Source organism: Protomyctophum bolini (genome assembly GCF_963924005.1).
Source record: "Protomyctophum bolini genome assembly, chromosome: 15".
NCBI lineage: Eukaryota > Metazoa > Chordata > Actinopteri > Myctophiformes > Myctophidae > Protomyctophum > Protomyctophum bolini.
In genome coordinates this window covers 28,662,214-28,681,939 of record NC_137876.1, presented here as the reverse complement: position 1 = coordinate 28,681,939, position 19,726 = coordinate 28,662,214, and the positions used below count along the sequence as shown (strand labels likewise).

The 19,726-nt window shown below is 42.5% G+C and overlaps 1 protein-coding gene across 2 annotated transcripts in view; it reads right to left on the bottom strand.

Annotated features, from left to right (window-relative positions):
• The window catches only part of atrn (attractin), a 135,716-nt gene that overhangs the window by 27,644 nt on the left and 88,346 nt on the right, over window positions 1-19,726 (bottom strand). For both annotated transcript variants that reach the window (XM_080784406.1, XM_080784405.1), the window contains exon 26: window positions 10,502-10,580. In XM_080784406.1, coding sequence (XP_080640532.1) covers window positions 10,502-10,580 — 79 coding nt within the window. The remainder of the gene's footprint in view (window positions 1-10,501; window positions 10,581-19,726) is intronic.

The window sequence follows — 19,726 nt, the reverse complement described above, 5'->3', positions numbered from 1 at the left end:
ACAGCTTCGGCCAAGCTGAGACCAAACTAAATGTGAATTTCAAACACACTGCAAAAAAACAGTATGTGCATTATCACTGCTTGTCCCACTGCATAATATGTCAGACAAGTGAGTCACTCGCAACAGTAACACCAGTCTGAAGGGCACACTTACTGTCATGGAGAACGGCTTCCATTATCAGGTGTGCACTACAAGAATCAAAAGGGGTGTATTTGTCACCGACTCATGACAAGCAGCGACATGTTGGTTGGACATTTTTAAACTGCTAACACAACCACACAATAACAACACTGGCATTACTTAACCAATACATATAAATAAAAGAAAACCAATAGAATAGATATCATAATACATATGTAATATTACATTTTGTGTAATGGCAAGTATGATACACATTAAGTCAGGTATGGTATCCTTAGCAGCAATGGGGAACGTGCAAGAAGGCAGAAGGCATACGTGTGTGTGTGTGTGTGTGTCTCTTTGTCCTGGGCTCTGACAGGGCAGGGACAAACTCTTTCTGAGACTTGAGGTCCAGGCTAGAAGACACCTCCAGTGCTTCCCAGTATGCATTGTCACAAACAGTACATTACTGGGGCTGGTGTTTGTCCTTCATATAATAAGGGGCTTTCTCGGCCCCACCCTTCTCTCATTGTTTATATTGTGTTTAGTTTCCAAGATGGCCGCAGCACCAGGAGGGGGTGGGGCGGAGGTGAGCGGGCGGGGTCAATATATGCCCTTACTGGGCTGCATTCAAGACCCCCCCCCCCCCCAAACAAAATGTTTGGTCAAACCACATGGGCTTCCATTGGAAATGCATTAGAGCAGCCAACACACACAAGACAAACGCAAGACAGGTGTCTTGAATTTAAACTACTGTAAATAAACACAATAAACAATGGCAGAAGGGTGGGGCCGAGAAAGGCCCTTATTGCTTTCCATTTTATAACAAACTTCTACATTTACAGTGTGAGGCATATGGTGGTACTATCCGTTGGGAGTGAATTTCAATTAGTGCAACAGTACGGCAAGTTTATATTTACTATTATTTCATACGGTGGCCATTTTGCTATAATGTCATACTCACAGAGTGGGAAGCCCCACCCCTGGGTCAATTCCTAGATTACAAGTCACAGAAGCTAAAGAGTCTCTCAGATCAATAATGCCAAGTCAATATCCCTATGTCACTATGATGATCATCAGTATGAGAAAGTGCCAACTAATAAATAATATACGGATAAAACAGTAGCACTAGTAACAAGACCAGACATGAGTAATAGAATATTCTAGTGACTGTATAGAACGATCACATTAGATAAGAGTGCTAGATCAGGAAATAAGAACTGAAGGTAACAATAGGCAAGAGAAGATCGCAGACAGCCAGATCCATCAGTGATCAATAACTTTTCTCTTATTTAGTAAGTCAGATAACCACATAGGAAAAAGGATACACCCAAGACTATTGAATGATGGTAATTGCAAAAGAGTTGCTATCTAACTGTAGTTGCACCAAGTCTCTGTGTGTGTGTACGTCTGTAACTCGAGAACCGTTCGCCCCACCTACTTCAAATTCGACATAGGCGTTCCACACCCCCACAGGGAGTGCAGTGCCCGGTGTCGAGTTGGTCGGGGTCACGGTTTTCCAGAACCGCCACAAAAGGCCTGGGATATTCTGAAGCTGGTAGAACAACGTTATTCTGTGTAATACAATAAAAGTAAAACTGAGTGCATGAGAGTGGAAGCCCGATTGTGTGTGTGTGTGTGTGTGTGTGTGTGTGTGTGTGTGTGTGTGTGTGTGTGTACTTGCGTGGAATGCATTTGCGTGCGTTCCACGGAGCAGCACAGTAGCTACAAGAGGACTGACGAGAATGATTGTTGTTGTGGCAAGTGATGTCACAGGTCAAAGGTCACTTGGTTTTCTCCCCACTAGCGGGGAGGAGAGAGGTGATAGGCACAGACAGGCCAGGATGATACGAGCAGCCCCAGTGACATATTTGGATGCTGAAAAGTGCGGGTCAGCACTTCTCGCTGGCCGAGAAGGACACGGTCACAAGGACGGATTCGGGGAGCCCTGACTCATTACTCCTACTCTGTGAGAGGACAAAAGTAAAGCTGCCCTAACAAAAAGGCTTTGGTGACATTTGCACATTTCACTTTTAAGTATATGAGTTTTATGCAAAACTCATAAATGCACAAGAATATTATCACTAGTTGACTTCACTCCTTAAAAACTCCTAAATAGTTTGCAACACAATCTGTTAGAGGCTGATAATAAATGCAAAGAATTCTACAGTCAGTGTATATACTGTATGACAGCAGCATAATGGGAAAAAAAGGTACATACCCCAGACAAAAAACATTGGTGGCACTAATCCAATAATCGAAGTGCATATAATCACCCCGACACTTTGAATAAAAACATTTCCTATGCTTTTGAATGTTTCCTCTCCAGTGTCACCAAGACAGATTCCATTACTGCCATACTGTAATTCACACCACACAAACAATGTGTAAATAATACACCAGATTTAGCAAGAATGCTAGTTTCCATCTGTAGTCCCTAATTTAGTAGAACTGTGTTTACTTTCAGCATCTAAAATGGCCCCAAGTCCACTATGTATTAGAGGAGATTTGTACTAAAGTACTGACACAAGCTGCAGGGAAAGGAAAGCATAACCAAGTGTCTTAACAGAGAACCCATCAGCCTCCCTCACCCAGAAGCCTGTCATGATTCAGATCTTTGCTCTGGTTTCTGTGGTCTTTGAAACCTTCTTCCAACAGTATACGGTACTCCTCCCAGACAGAATCACACAAGCCTGTACAGTTCGTGGACAGCAACTATGTCAAATCATGGAAGAGGAAAGGAAATGGAGAGAGCTCTATCATTAAAAAGGCCCCAAACCCTCTGCTATATAACAGAGATATAATCCGCAATATTAAGTTGTGGCAGCAGGGTCTGTCTGTGGCAAGCGCACAGCCACAGACATGACCATGGTGGACTGGTCATGCCTAAGGGCGGCGGCGCAAATCAGCAAATATGCCCATATATACGGACTGGACATGGCCGTCGGTCATGTCCAGTCCACATCAGTGTTAGGCAAATGTTTCTGTGGTGGGTGATGTCAGACAAGAATTTGATCAGCGCGCGTGAGCGAGTGCGAGAGCGAGAGCAAGAGAGAGAAAGAGAGAGAGAGAGCATATTCACCCACGTAATAACCTGGCCAATGCTGGGTACTGACCTGAAAAACACGTTGACACGTCGTCAACGCAATAATCCGGCAACACCAGGCAAGCGGATAACGCGGAACTGCTATTATATACAGTGTATACTAGACCTTGGGCTAAATGTGTGTGTGTGTGTGTGTGTGTGTGTCTCTGTTCAGTATATACCTGTACATCCCCAGGTCATTGAGCAGCCCCCTCCTCCCCCCCCCCCCCCCCCCACTTGTTTTATGACATAATGACTGGTACTTCCAGGAGTGTTGGGAGGTGTCACCTCATGTAGATGTGACACCTCGGCTCTTATTCATATTTATTATGGATGATAAGGGAGGAGACCCCCGGAGGCGGGAAGAAGTTTAATGGGGTGATAAACATGTCGAGGGGAGAGCACCACACCCACAACGTTTAGGCAGCCATTGTCCCGTTTCCTTCCAGTGGTGATCCGCCTCAGACAACCTGAGTGAAGAATATACGGCATGCATGTGGGGAACTGCCAGTCGGCCGAGGCAGGCATGGAGGATATTGTTACATGAACACACAACAACCCTCACACACATTATACTAGGCAGCTTCTGTCAATATCTACCAGGTATGGATTTTGATTAGTGTTGAGCTATGGGTCCTTTGCTCATCCATAACGCGCACACACACACTTGGATCTTTATAGTAATAAGAATCACGGTATTGTAATATTAAGTTGCTCTTTAGTTTATAGAACCCTAGAGGACTGGTCAGTGGTCACCGATGGCCTCAGTTGTGTTGATGAAAGAGACTATGAGATTTTGCTAGTGCTACGAGAGTTTTATGGACAAAGCATACACAGTAAAATCCTCAATGATAATTTCACAAAACTGGAGGATTTAATGAGTAGATAATGACGAATTAATTTGGTATCATTTCAGAAGCCATAGTTTTTATCCCCCACTGACAGGGTTGCAGAGAATAAGTCCTGCTTTCCTCCAAATGTCCCTGGTGGGAATAATTAGCCCTGTTTGACATTAGGCCTGTCATTTCTGTGGTAGAGATTCATTCAGAATAATTAGCCCTGTTTGACATTAGGCCTGTCATTTCTGTGGTAGAGATTCATTCAGACTAAAAGCCCAGGGTATTTTTCTACGACTCCGAAAATGGCTGGTCTGCCTTTGGCCATCTGCTGGTTCCTGTTCCTTCAAAGGAGCCATCCATCAGGCCTCAAAGAAAGCCTTTGATTAAGACTCTAGACAGCATGCAATCACACACGCACGCACACACGGGCACGCACGCACACACACAAGCATAAGTGCTTAAGTATATGCATAAAGGCACAATTATACAGACACACACGTACTCACGCACGTTCATGCACACACTTTCATCCCCAACTATCTGGCTCAAGGAAACATAGCCTCAGACTTGAACAAATTTTGTTTTCACAGTGACAGTGGGATATACGGATTCTCCTCAGAACTGTCCAGACCCACACTGCCCAAATTCCAGAAGCTAGCCACAAAAAAGAGAGACTTATGCCATCACCACCACTGCCATCTACTGTACCGCGAATGGTAGCGGATAAGAACATGGGCATAAGCAGATGCAAATGTGTCGTTGACTGGATGATGCAAAAGCAGAGTAATAGGGACAATTGCAGCCTGAATATGGAAAGCCTGGAGGGGACCACAAGTGAAGAAAAACAGAACAATCCCTAGCCTCTTGGGATGGACAGGCGCTCTTAACGATGTAGTTACTACACGGCAAAGAAAACGATTAGTGGTCTGCTACTACTGAAATTATCGGACAGTCCACGTTTCGCTGTGTGCATGTGTGTGTGTGTGGCCCTGTCACAGACAGTTAGCCCTCTTGCGAAGCCACGCTGTAAAAAATAATTATGGTGAAATAGCCTTTATGGTCTCAGTTTAAGGGTTTTCAAACTGTGGGGTGTGCCTCCGCACACAAATCCAGAAGTGTTCATAACTCCAAAGATTGTACAACTGGAATAAAACCAAACACACTGCTGTCCTTCAGCTATAGCAACAGTCTAATGCTGGACTGCATTACCTCGCTTCACAAACACAAACTCACCTGAGCATCAATAATGGTGTTCCGACCCGACACCCTGAAGTGATTGCTGGCCCACCTATTGATCCAGATCACCTTCTTCTATCCTACAGGTCCCATAAGGATTTTATTGTGCAGGGAGGTTCCAGAACATTGCAAGGGAGACGTCACAGAAAGATGTGGGGGATGATCAATAGGCTATTGTAGGTACTAGTTACAGTAAAGTATGTCTGCAGATTTGCACAATAACTTTTGGCCTAATCCAGCATACAAATATTCAAATGACTGACCTCTCTCTTTCGCTCTCAAATTGCCTGAGGCAGATAGGACTTTCATATAAATTGGGACTTATAATTAGGTTCATTAATTCATGTTATCTACATTTCAGTGTTCGAATGACTTCATGAGACTTAATGGCATGCTGAACTGTAACTTTCTGCATTATAATAGCAGTTACAGTACAAGTACATTTTGTCGTATTAGCATCCCCTCATGTAGTCCATTTAAATACTTAAATACACATTTACTCTTATACATTTTAATATGGCATTACTGTTAATAGTAATGTAATTAGGGTGAGGGTCAGTCCACTGCCCCCCCCCCCCCCCCAGGTTGGCAGCTGAAGTGTAGCGCCCAGGACACTGGGTGAAAAGAATGGGTTGCAAAATCATGGGATAAAAATGATATATATAGGCCTGTGCCGTGGCTCAGCGGTCCAGGCACCTTGGCCCGGTAATCCAGTCTGGCAGTGTGCCGCGGGTTCGACTCCCGATCCAGACGGCCCTTATTGAATGTCACCCTGCATCTGTCAGCCTACTGCCTGTCCCTCCATAAAAATAAATAAATTAATAAAGGCGAAAGCAAAAAAAAGTACATAAAAAAGTAATAATTACGATTGTATTATTATTATTATTAAGGAATATGTTGACAATTAGGGGGACTCAAACATGAAATGTTTTAATTAATCTCTTCAACTACCGTCCAACCTGATGGAGAATATGATATAAAACCAAATAGAGGAAAAAAAGCTCTTTTACACAGTTTTACTTCTATAATCACTGCCTCTGAAACAACAAAAATCAATCTGGATTCTTTTATCTGTTGTTCTGTTAGTCTCCTGTGAGTGAGGCTGAGGTTATTTAATTGAGCCAAGGCCACATATCAATACATTGATATAATATACTCTCCCCAGGCGGAGACAAAGCTGCACACGTAGAGGAAACCAATGCTGGAGAAAAATGTTCTTAATGGCTCAACCTTTGAAATGTTAAAGCTTAGAAAAGTAGCAAGAAGTGATACATGACCTTTCAGCAGAAATAAAACTTGAAACAACAAAACTACTACTGGTTGAATACCAAACAACTCGCCCCTTTACCAACTCGCCTCGGGCGTACAGCCGGCGGAACTGCGTGGCCTGGTATTCCTAAAGTCACCTAAGTAAATTATGCTAAACCTAACCTTATTCCTAACCTTGACCTCAGTAAAACTATGCCTAAACCTAAACCTATTCCTAAACTTAACCCCAGTAAAACTATGCCTAACCCTAAACGTATTTCTAACCTTATTCTCAGTAAAAACCAAAACGCTAACAAAATCTGCACAAAAAAGGTTATTTATACACTGCTTGCTTCTTTTTCTTTTTAAAGGGTGATTGCCTGTGTCACATCTGTGTATGAGAGCAAAAGTTACATTAGTAATAGTTATAGTTGGTGAAAGAGCAGGAATCCAATTCTGTTCCGTTTACTTCCAATGAACACACATGGATTATTGATTGAACACAATGAACATTTCCCAACATATAATAGGTAATTTACTGTATAATGCTGGAGCACTAGAAGCTAATGCTTATTCTATTGTCATTTCATTTTAAATACCCGGAATGTGAATGCAAATTACTTAAAAATGAAATATCAAATAAAAAAACATACTGAAAAGGCAAAACTATAATACAAAGAAATAACTTGAATATATGAACCAAAACAAACACCACCCGAAGCTTCCCCTTCGTGACAACGGCTGCCTTGTATTTTTGTAGCTGTGTGCTTATTCTGGCAGGACTTTTGGTCCAGTCAGCTCCTGGCGGACTAGGTAAATGCTTAATACGGATAACATTATGATTTGGAACGATCGCTTGGGCCCCTTTCTTCTTTATGACCACAGTGGAAAAATCGCTGTCTCAGATGCTGTTTCTAACTCTCCACACGAAGTACCCAGGTGGGATCATTGGTGATAATTAAGCATGGCTTTGCATATGCCTGCCATTGTTGTCATGCTTTTAAAATTAAAAGGGGTGACTGTTTATGCCTCGTTGTGCAACATTACAAAAGACAATACCCCTTTTGAGATAAAAATGCAGTCAATTATGACAACTATATTTCCTAACCTATTTGGAAGATAAGCAGTCAATTTACAATTTAGGCATTTAGCAGGCACTCTTAATCCAGAGCGATTTACAGTAAGCAAGAACACATGGTAATATATCAAATCCATAAACAATTCTTGTCATCAAGGAAGCTAAGAACTTAGCATCTGTATACTGTAACAGTAGAAAATCTATACAGTAAAGTTTAGACTTTGCATACGCCTGTAAGGTCGTCGAGGCTAGTGCAACTGCTACAGCAAGTGCTATACGGGCTAAGATGGAGCCTGAAGAGGTGTGTTTTGACAGAAGATTGGAGTGAGCCTGCAGTTCTGATTGCAATTGTAAGTTCATTCCATAGTTTTGGAGCAAGAAGGAAGAAGAGTCTGGGACGTGTGGAGCGTTGCCCCGGCTGTTTTGGTGAATGTTCTACCAGCCTCCCTGTGCTGGCTGATCTGAGCATGCGAGGCTGGTTGTAGGGTCCGATCAGACTTTGAAGATATGGGGGTGCCTGCCATACCTTTGGTTGCTTTGAAGGCCAGCATCAGAGTTTTGTCAATCTCTGTATACTGTTCTATCACACCAACTACCACACACTAACATCTTACATTCTCAATGCTCTGATGTCACCGTTTGTGAACACAATTAAAAAGGAAGGGAACATAAAGCCTATTGACTTATATTTCAAAACAGCGCTATTTGTACAGTACTGAAACACAACATTGAGGATATACAGTATGCTGCAGCAAGAACTGTCTCCTAATTCTCCCAAGCATTTTGATGGCTGAAACCATGCAAGGCACCAACCAGCACATCAGGAGCAATCAGGGGTTCAGAGTCTTGCTCAAGGACACTTGATACTGGTCTCTGTCTCAAGAGTCAAGACCACATTAATGGTCTGGATCTTGACTGTCTCAGACCAAGAGCACGTGGGATTCTCCAAAGTTTACTTCAATAGTTCATTCATTTTACTTACAGTACTAAGTAAAATCACATGAGTGAATGCTATTACTTCTGGCGAATAAGCAAGCCCAACTGTATTTTTGTTGTACGTTTGTCAATGTAAACCTTGACAACGTTGCCTTTTAAAAAAAATCTATTTTAAAAACATTTCTGTTGTCTTTCATACAAAGATAAACAAGAAAAGGTGCAATGTACCAACTCCTTGCAAATACTGTAGGAGGATGCACAGATGGCGATGCACTTTCTATATTAAATCTAACCTGCACTTACTGTAACAGTCTTTTTCCTCATTCATATTTTGGTCATTCGGTTTGAAAAAAAATTTGCTTTAACTATTATGAACCAAACCTAAGCGTTTATACTTAGGTAATACACCATTCTGTATCTGTGCCCTCCATTTCTTCTTTGGGGTTAAGTGCTTATTTGGGTGCAAAAGGTTAGCTTGCACCAGCACAGCTGTGTGGTGGAGACTTGGAGAGGGGGAGGATGGTAGAACTTAAGGGAGGGATGTAGGTGATTACAGTACTCAGCCGGCACATGGGAGTGTGAAAGTGCCAATCAAAAGCCAGTACAAACATTAGCTGTGCTTCACATGGGAGAGCACATACACATACTGTACATAAGGTATACAAGTAAGACTCGTGAACGCGGGAAGCTCATAAATTGCAATAACAACAATTAGAATAAATTATGTACTTTACGTTTTTTTCTAAGATATTTTTTAAGTTATGTTTTTTTTAAGTGTATGTGTGCGTGCGTGTGTGTGTTTTCACACAGACAGACAGACAGACAGACAGACAGACAGACAGACAGACAGACAGACAGACAGACATTTTAGGCCAGCTTCTATAGTTAGTGCTCACTGCGTTCGCAATATACACACATAAACACAAGTGTGTGTTTACACATAGATTAATGCCTTTCAAGCACCTTTCTGGGAATGCACTGTGAAAATGCATTTTGTAATTCTTCTTCGGTGCTGAAGTGAAAATGTAATGAGCTCTCAAACTGCTACTACTTTTCAGTAAAGTTTCTACAGGGTGTCAGCTGGCTTGGCATTATTCTGCAGTCACAGTCAGTCTCTTTCGGTTCCTCTGCCAAGCAGCCAGCCAGTTATCCAGCCAGTCTGCCTTTCATAGACTCATTAAGTCCATCATCTAGCCACACAAGCCACCCATGTCAACTCAGTCTGCCCACCACTCATACAACACACACATTTTCTGGCCATTTAAACAAAATAAACAGTGACTTCAAGGAAGATTTCAATGGCAAAAATATAGAGGCAATTATTTTTCACAGAGATATAGTTTCCCCAACTTTTTCGATGCATTTCTTGGTATCTGTGGATAACTTACTGCAACATGAATATGCCAATGCTTAACACATTGTGTGCCCACACAACACTTAAAAAAAACAAAAAAACCCCAGGGTGCCCACTTTTTACATTCATTTTTTTGACATATTTTGTTTTTCATAAAAACAAAAAAAAACTGTCTCGAGAAACGTTGATATTTCGGTCGCGATGCAATAAAAAAATCTGAAATCAGATCCGAACCTCGGATGTCTGATCAGCACAACGGACAGCGACGTACTTTGAGATAAGAGCCAGAGAAGATCCTAATTATAACAGTGGTCAACGCATGCGAGAACAGGTTACGTGCGTGTGGGGGTGCGCAAGGCGTTGCCTAGCAACTGGCTTAGGGCTAAAAGTTGGGTTTTAGCGGTGCCGTTTCAGATCCATATAAAGCAATATAAAAATGTATACTGTATATACGTCAATCGCAGGCAACAGATGGCTATTAAAAAACGTTTTTTTTATACGTCAACAGCAGCCAATGTGTAAAGTGTGCAATATTCAATTCAATTCAAATTTATTTACATATAAAGCAGAAAACTAACAAAGATCCAAATATTAGCTGAGCTTACCTCTCGTCGCCTTGATGCCCAGCAGCTCTGTTTGATCTTCCAGACCACTGCAGCCACCAGTAGCAGCGACAGGAAGCAACTGTAGACAGACAATAGCAGACAAACAAGGGGCCACGTCAGTGAAATCAAACAGAGAGAACATCTGTTTGCAGCACTTTTTAAAATCATGGCAGTCCAGTGTGTCCATGATGTGTCAGGATGTAGTTAGAGCCCATCGATGCCCTCTCAATATTATTTCCTCATCTGGGATGATGAATATTCATGAATGTTTTTGGTCCGACAGCTGAACCGATCACTGCGTTGACCAATCTTCCCCCTTAAACAGGTGATCACCCCCCCCCCTCCTTTCCCCCCCCACTCTGTACATAGTTTTTATGTTTTCCTGAAATTATTTAGATTCGTTATATGATGATATTGAATTTTGTTATTTTTCATGTCATGTCTAGGAATTTATTGCATAGTGCCTAAATGGAAACAAGAATTTTTTTGGTGCTATCGCTTTTGAACTGAGTGTTTGACTGTACTGAACTATGTTCAATAAACTAATCAATCAATCAATTCCAGTTTAATGTGGCACGGCCTCCAAGCTACCGTAGGAGTCAACTTCAAGTCTGAGGCTCACCGGTACAATACATAAAATACATCTCCAGGTCAGTACCCTGTCTGCACTACTTATTATTTATTCATCGAGGGCAATTTATTTTTGGATGATTGGATAGGACAATGGCTCACAAAAATGTATGCTTAAAATATTTGTTAACATAACATGTTACCAAGTGTAGTCCCAATGTTTTTCAAAGTAGTGTTTGTTTTTTAATAAAGTAAAAGAAAGAACGTTTTCAGTGCTGCACGGCTGTACTGGAACCCATAAACGGAACCAAAAATGTAACTGCCCATGAGTGTCACTACTACATCAAAACTTCAGCACTGATATACAATTTAAGGTGGGTGGTAGACTGTATTACAGATGGGCTTGTGGGAGTACGACACACACACACACACACACACACACACACACACACACACACACACACACACACTTTAATTATATCAGGACGTCATTTAAAAATGTAATTTAATTTAGTGTAATTCCTGTTCAAGTCAAGATACTTCTATCAGGCTCCTTTTTTTCCCCCATTCCAATTCTTGAAGTGAGATATTTGTAGAAACTGGCCTCTCTCTTGCCCTTTCTGTCTTCCTGTCTCTTGACCAAGGCTAAAACCACCACTCACGCATGCATGTGAAGGGAAACTGTCAAGGATGACAGGGGGCGAAAAATATAAGTCTGGGACTTGTTTCCATCCATCTTGGCCTCGCATGCATACTGAGACTCTGCTCTGCTCTGGCCTCCGGGTTAGAGGAAACGGAGGGAGGCGACAGAGAGGAGGTGGTGTGATGAGAACATGACATTATCCCCCTCTTCCCCCCAGGCTCTAACAGGATGGCTCTCACAATCACACTCCAGCGTGTGTCGTGGAGAGGTAAGGAAGGAGGAAAAATGAAGACGAATGGGGAAATTGGGAAAGACAAGAGAGCGACAGGCGAAAAGTGGAGGAGATGGCAATACGTAAGAGAGGAGAGTGAGAGAGAAAGGGTGGGGGGGAGAGAGAGTTACTGAGAAAGAACTGGGAAGGAGAGATGCAGGGAAACTGAAAATGAGAGATGGAGAAAGAGTGTGTGTGTGTGTGTGTGTGTGTGTGTGTGTGTGTGTGTGTGTGTGCGCACGTGTGCATGTGCAGACACCAGAGACAGCTCCTCTGAATTCAACTTCATTCCCTGGCCGTTTTCCGCTGATTTCCTGTAAGCTCTCATCACTGTGGCTCTCAGCTCCGATGCTTCAATTCAAGTCGCAATTCATAACTGGTTGACTTTGACCGAGCTGTCGCCACCATGACGGGAAAACGCACTGGAGCCTTGGTGACTCCAGCTGTAATAGCATTTCCCTTTTCTCCTCCATGTGAAACATCCACCGTAAGAATCTTTTTAAGAGGATGCTATTGCAAGAGCCTTAAATCTGTAGTCAGGATAAGTCTAAAAACCAGGCAGTGAGAGTGATTATTATTGAGAATTGAACTGTAGAAGACAGACTTACATTCGTAATGGAGAATATTCCTGACACCTAAGTCAAGGCCTTCTCCGTGTACGACCACAATTATATCTATAACTAGCTTTGACATTATCAGTGTTGACAAGAAAGCATGGCAGCTAGGTTTTGGTTGCCTAGGTAACAGGTCACGAGACAAAATGTCTAGCACACCTATTCAAAAATAACTACACAGTGACAACACACAGACAAAAGTAATTAAATGATAGCATTCATATTCATAATGTCCGAGATATTAGTTGATGAGGTCAAGAGAGATGAAATCCTGAAAACTAGGGGAGCTTGTGAACCATCCTAGCAGGTAGATTTACACACTGTCCTACCATAACAGAAGGTCACAGGTTTTATCCCAGCAACCACCATGTGCCTTGAGGAAGACACTGGTCCAGTATCTGGAAATTATCTCTATTGGAAGTTTTGAAAGCATGAACATCTAAAGAATACAAAGAGAGAACTTGCCAGCACTTGCATGCAATGCAACATTTATAATGATACAGTTGCATTGAGTTGATGTACCATGAATTTAAATATTGGATTCAAGTGCATATTTCTCCTCTACTCTGGTTCTAACAAAATGGCGTATCCTCCTTTTATATGCACTTTTGCTAAATTGCCTTCTCCATACAAATGACACAGCATACGAATATTAGCTTGTATTCACATTACAGTAATTACTGTAAAGTGAAAATCATCTACAGTAATTTGCTCTCAAATTACTTCATAGGCAAAACAACGATGTATGTTAACACTGAAAATGTTATTGTGAAGCTTAAGGTTTATATAATGATAAGACACTGAATGATAAGATGGGGCCAAAGCCACTGGTTGCTTACCAAGACAGTCCCAACTCTCTCGTCTAACTCTCGAGACAAGTTCTCATGCTGGTAAATCCAGACTGAAATGTCCTAGAGGCGCATGAGCCTTAGGCAGACATATTATATTCAACATAAACATATGGCATTTGTTGTCTCACATTACAGCATTAAGAGCCTGTCATTTCTCACTGTTGGTGGCCCCAGATGGAACTCCCAAAACAGGACTGTGTCACTCTATGTAGAAGACACAGCGGTGACACTTTAGAACAACTATCCATTATAACTAGTTTATAGATCATTCACACACAGTTAATGAGTTATTAGTGACTTGTTAAATGTTTGCTAATAGTTGTTAAGACATTTTAAACTATGCCTTAGAGATAGCTAACATATGTCTATTTCGGCTGGGGCGGCACCTGAATGTTGGGTGGGGGGAGTAGGATGGGGGCTCTACGTCCTCCTGGTGGTGTCTCAGGGTACAGCAGCAATGTGCATACAACACACAGCTGGTGTGTGAGGAGGAATTCATTGACTAAATTGGGGCGAGAAAGGGGTAAAAAGCTAAAAATCTACATTTTAACATACCACCACGCGCACGCACACGCGCACACACACACACACACACACACACACACACACACACACACACACTCTATTCATTAAAAAGCATATATATACTGTACAATCTTCATTATCTCTTCATCAGCCAGAGTCTTATTGATCTGTGATCTGCTGCTTAAACAGTCACCCAGAGTCTTATTGATCTGTGATTTGCTGCTTAAACCAGCAGCTGAACAATGACCCAGGTGAACACATATCAGATCAGACGTCTAAGGAGGACTCCCCTCCCCGGAGACCACTGACATGGCAGGCAGCACACCGTAGAGGGACAGAGGGATGGAGAGACAGAGAGAGGGTAGAGAGAGATGGCTGTGGAGACAGAGAGGGGGAGTGAATGTCAAATGGTGTGTGTGTGTGTGTGTGTGTGTGTGTGTGTGTGTGTGTGTGTGTGTGAGCGAGAGACAGAGACAGATAGGGAGTGTTACAGTAAATGAATGGAATGTGAGAAAGGGAGATTTGAGGGTAGAGGGAGCCTTGAATAATTGCGATGGCAGTGTCTCACAACTTGTCTGGAGGTAGAGCGACAGCTTGGGGATCGGAAGGTTCCCAGTTCGATCCCTGGCTCCGCCGGTAAGTGACACTTACTTAACACTTATTTTGCCGGGGCATTTTTCATAATAACGGCAGATTCTACTCTGAAAAGCCCTGCCTTCCATTACTCCCCAAAACCGGGAGGCATAATCTTCCATAATTGCCTCGCGCTGGTCACATCAAAACTCTAGAAGCGTTTATATTCCAAACGAGATGCTTGCTGAAGTCAGAAATGAGTACAGAACATCTGCGTTTTGGTTAAAACCATGGAGAGCGCCGTAGATTTAGAGTAAAGAGACACTTTAGTCGGGCCGTAAACAAGGAAATGAACAGCAGTGTGCATGCGCAAAACAGGTCTAGGATCGCTGAAGAAGGAAAGGCCAAAAAAATTATAATAATAATGAATTAGTGATCCCGTTTGATACCATTAAAAAGGACCTAAAGACGTGTATACAAATCCAAGGCCCCCCATGGTTTGATTAGAAAAGACGTGTATACATGTCATTAGCATAATTAAGGCCACTTCACTCTTTTTGCAACCAGATCTTATTGAAATGATGTTTGGGAGACAAGAAACACTTACCCATTATGTGGGTAATTTGTGTTTTTAGATATTTTAGTATTTCAAAGTGTCTATGATGTCATGGACACTGGTCTGCTGGATTACTGCTGGATTACTACAATGACCATAATGCTTTGCTGCACTCACCCCACCTTGTGGAGAGGGAGAGGGCCGTCTTACTGAGACAACATGTAGTCTAGGAAGGAAGTGAGACCAGTGTCCATGATATCACTGGCACTAAAATATCGACAAACACCTATTACACACATACCACCAAGAAAGTGTTTTTGTCTCCCAAACATCATTAAAAATAAGATATGGTTGCAAAAGGGGTGAAGTGGCCCTTTAACCTCTTGGTTAGCTAGGTTGCCTCTGCCGCCTGGTGTACGTACGTGCAGGTGTATGAGTGAAACTAATACATAAACACATTAATTTACCATTTAGGATGGAAGAGAGCTAAAGAAGGAGAAAGAAGCAGAGATATGAGGGCATACAGTACAAAGATAAATAGAAGGGAACAGGTGCAAAGAGAAAGTGATGCAAGGCAGAGACAGATAGTGAGAGGGAGAAAGACAATGACTGAGAACGACAGATAGGACAGAGCAGACTGAAAGAGAGCAAACTAATGGCAGAGACTGAAAACGGACCAGACAGGAGTGGAATGACAGAGAGACAAAGACAGAGGAATGAAGATAAAAGACAGAAACTAATGAGAAGGTAGACAGAGAGGAATGACAGAGACAGATGGGGGAGAGAGACAGAGAGACAGACAGAGAGAGAGAGAGAGAGAGAGAGAGAGAGAGAGAGCGCGCGCAACATAGTTAAAAGCAACATGCAAACAAAGAGAATTGAGAGAGAAATTCGAGAAATAAAGCAAGCAAGTATGAATATACTGACGCCCATGCCGCAGTGGTGAGCCCATTCACCCTTATGGCACTTGCTGACAATGCCGTTTTGCGTGCCTAACATTGCCAATTGGCGCCCAAATCAGCAACATTGATTTGCACAGGTGCCCACGGTGTCAGGAGTAAAACACGGAAAGAGCGTAATTGAGAGAGACCGGTGACGAGAACCACAGAAGCCAAAAGACAATGACGGATAGACACATACACACCAACAGAGACGGAGGGATACGTCCCCAAACGGAGAGATAGACACAGATGGAATGAGACACAGAGGGGACGTGCTTCATTTGATCCCTTCCCTCGCTCCATGGGGGCGGGATTTGGGGGTGTGCAGACAGATGGGGGCAGAGCTCTCACCATTCTCCACCTCCTACCACTCCATCAAGCACAGTACCTAAGAGCCCAGCAGCACCTCTGCTCCGTCCATCCTTCCGTCTATATCGATCCAGTGATTGGACAGAAGCTTCCTAGACTCGAGCCACCCAGGGCTGTCTGACTTTCCTCATTGAGTGAAACCTGTGTGTGTGTGTGTGTGTGTGTGTGTGGTGATGTCCATGGACTCCAATGGGTGATTAAGGTTGTTTTCAATTTTAGGCAGACAAAGCTACACGGCATATCCAGATGCAGAGGTGGTGAACACTTAAACTGTGACTGGACTACATATACTGCACAGTTCATTCACTGTGACTGGACTACATATACTGCACAGTTCATTCACTATGACTGGACTACATATACTGCACAGTTCATTCACTATGACTGGACTACATATACTGCACAGTTCATTCACTGTGACTGGACTACATATACTGCACAGTTCATTCACTATGACTGGACTACATATACTGCACAGTTCATTCACTATGACTGGACTACATATACTGCACAGTTCATTCACTATGACTGGACTACATATACTGCACAGTTCATTCACTGTGACTGGACTACATATACTGCACAGTTCATTCACTATGACTGGACTACATATACTGCACAGTTCATTCACTGTGACTGGACTACATATACTGCACAGTTCATTCACTATGACTGGACTACATATACTGCACAGTTCATTCACTGTGACTGGACTACATATACTGCACAGTTCATTCACTATGACTGGACTACATATACTGCACAGTTCATTCACTATGACTGGACTACATATACTGCACAGTTCATTCACTGTGACTGGACTACATATACTGCACAGTTCATTCACTGTGACTGGACTACATATACTGCACAGTTCATTCACTATGACTGGACTACATATACTGCACAGTTCATTCACTGCACTGAGTCAGCATCTGAATGACCTCAAACTTTGCCACAACCTACAATTAAGATCAATGTACTGCTACAACTCTTTGATTTCCTCCAACCTTACAGTATGTGCTGCTACTTGGCAAATACTAGAAAGTGTACTGAGCAGCGAGTACATCGAAATACATTATCATCCTATTTTTTTATTTTTTTTAATGCCACATTATCAATAGATGTGTGTTAAGATAGTGATATTTTCATATGTCCATACCAGCACCATTTTAGATTGAGCTAAAAATATGGATTCTGTTTCTCATCAAGAACAGATTCGGAGCTACGCTACTGAATCTGTTGGCAGGGGCATTCAGAACGTGTATACATTGTTGTTAGTGCATGAAAACATAGGCGCACCACCGGAAGAGGAGGGCAGAGAGCGGACCACACAGGCTATTTTTGCCAATGGGTTCCCAAATTCCCAAAAGGGTGGTTTACTTCAGCATCAGATCACGGCTTGCAACAGTGTGAAAAGCTAACAACATGGTTACAGACGATAGTGGCACTTGACATGCAGAAATTATATTGTCATTTATTTCCAGTTGTCCAACACTTATCCAGCAGTGTCACTCTGAAAAGACATGGGTTATGGCTGATGGTGACAAACCAATTCACTTTATATACTATTACAACAAATTACATGCCTTTGAAAAGATAATTTAGGATTTTATAACATCTTAGGTTCAACCATGGCAGGTCTAGTGGCAATACAAGCAATGAAAACGACATCTAGACTACCGGTACATATAATTGAAATAGCAAAACAACTCTGAGAGTGCAGAAACTGACCGTTTTGCAGTTTGAAGTTGAAAAGTTCAGGCGAAACAGTCAAAAAGTAAATTGGGTTGACAGTGTATGAAAGTTGGGGATAATTTCTGCTGCACAGAAGTTCTGTTGCAATACTGTTGGAGGGTAAATAATGCTCCAAGGTGGTTTGCTGTTGTCACACTGTTTGCAGTTAGCAATGACATATTTGTTTATTCCACACAGTAGCTTGCCTACTTTGACCCCGCCTACATTTCCCAAGAAGAACAACTCTCCTGCACACTGGCCTCAAATTGAAGGTGACAAAAGCAGCCATTGGACTTGGGAGAAATTGACAGGCGCTTTGATCCCATACAACAGATAGAAACGGCTCCAAAACCTCAGGATTGAGATGGACGGGAGGGAAACTGGAGCAGAAGATTGCAGTTTTGACAGCTGGAGACTTATTATTTGGATAGATTTCTGCTTTAAAGACACCGAAAAAGCTTCTATTATTCCCACCTTTGCCCTATAAAAAAAAGGCAAACCCAATATAGTCCCAGAGCCTACAAAATAAAGTCACTGTGTTTCACTCAAAGTGTATATTGTAAAAAACATTAATATGTTAACATTAACATGTTTGTCTCATGACGAGGTCGTTTAGAAGCAATCTGATTGGTTGAAGTAGCCATCTAGCCATCTTAAACGAGCATGATGGAACACCTAATCAAAATAAAAATGATCTGATCTCCCAGAGCGGCGCCAACTGGGTTGCTATGCTAGCGACTTTCTTGGAACAATGTGAGTGTAGTGGCTACATCTGTCATTCATAACATGATATTTTATAATGAAGGTTCGTGCTCTACAGTCATTAATGCACTTCTGCACTGCTTACGGAACTCCCCATCGGCTCCTTCCTGCAGCAACGCACGCCTCAAATAATGAACGCAGCGTCCGATTGCGGACTCTACGTTAGAGACCATATTTACGATATGAAAACCATGCATCTGTCACTAAAACAATGTACACACTTTGGAAATACTTAAACATGGAACCTGCAGCATTACACCAGGGCTCCACCGGGCGCGTTTGGGTGCGTTGCGCGACGCAACGCGGGCAGTGGAGCCACCCTTCATTGATTAAAAAGGGAACATTCTGTGACGGTGACGCTGACGCGACGCGGACACGCCTGGTGGAGCCCCAGCGTTAGGCAAGTAATACATTGCATCTGTGTTGGAACGTTACAGCAGTGGTTGAGCTGCTAACAAAACGCCCTCCTGCTGCTTAACAGTTACAAATACACTGTCTGTGTAGCTTTGCATCGGCCTGTGTGAATGCAACATACCGTTGTGGTAGAGAGAAGTCCGCACCCGCACCCCCCCCCCCCCCCCCTATACATATTATCTCTAATGTGTGATCAAAACAGATCTGTCCGGTTTTTCATGTTCCATCCTGCCCTGATTAGCTAAGATCTACAGTTTGCAAGACTGGTTCGTTTTTAACAAAATGCCTCAATTCATGAACACAGCGTCCAAATGCCATGACACTTCACATTGGCCCGTTAAAGCGCCACCAGGAAGTGTTAAACAAATGTTGTCATTACTCACATAATTTTGCAAATCA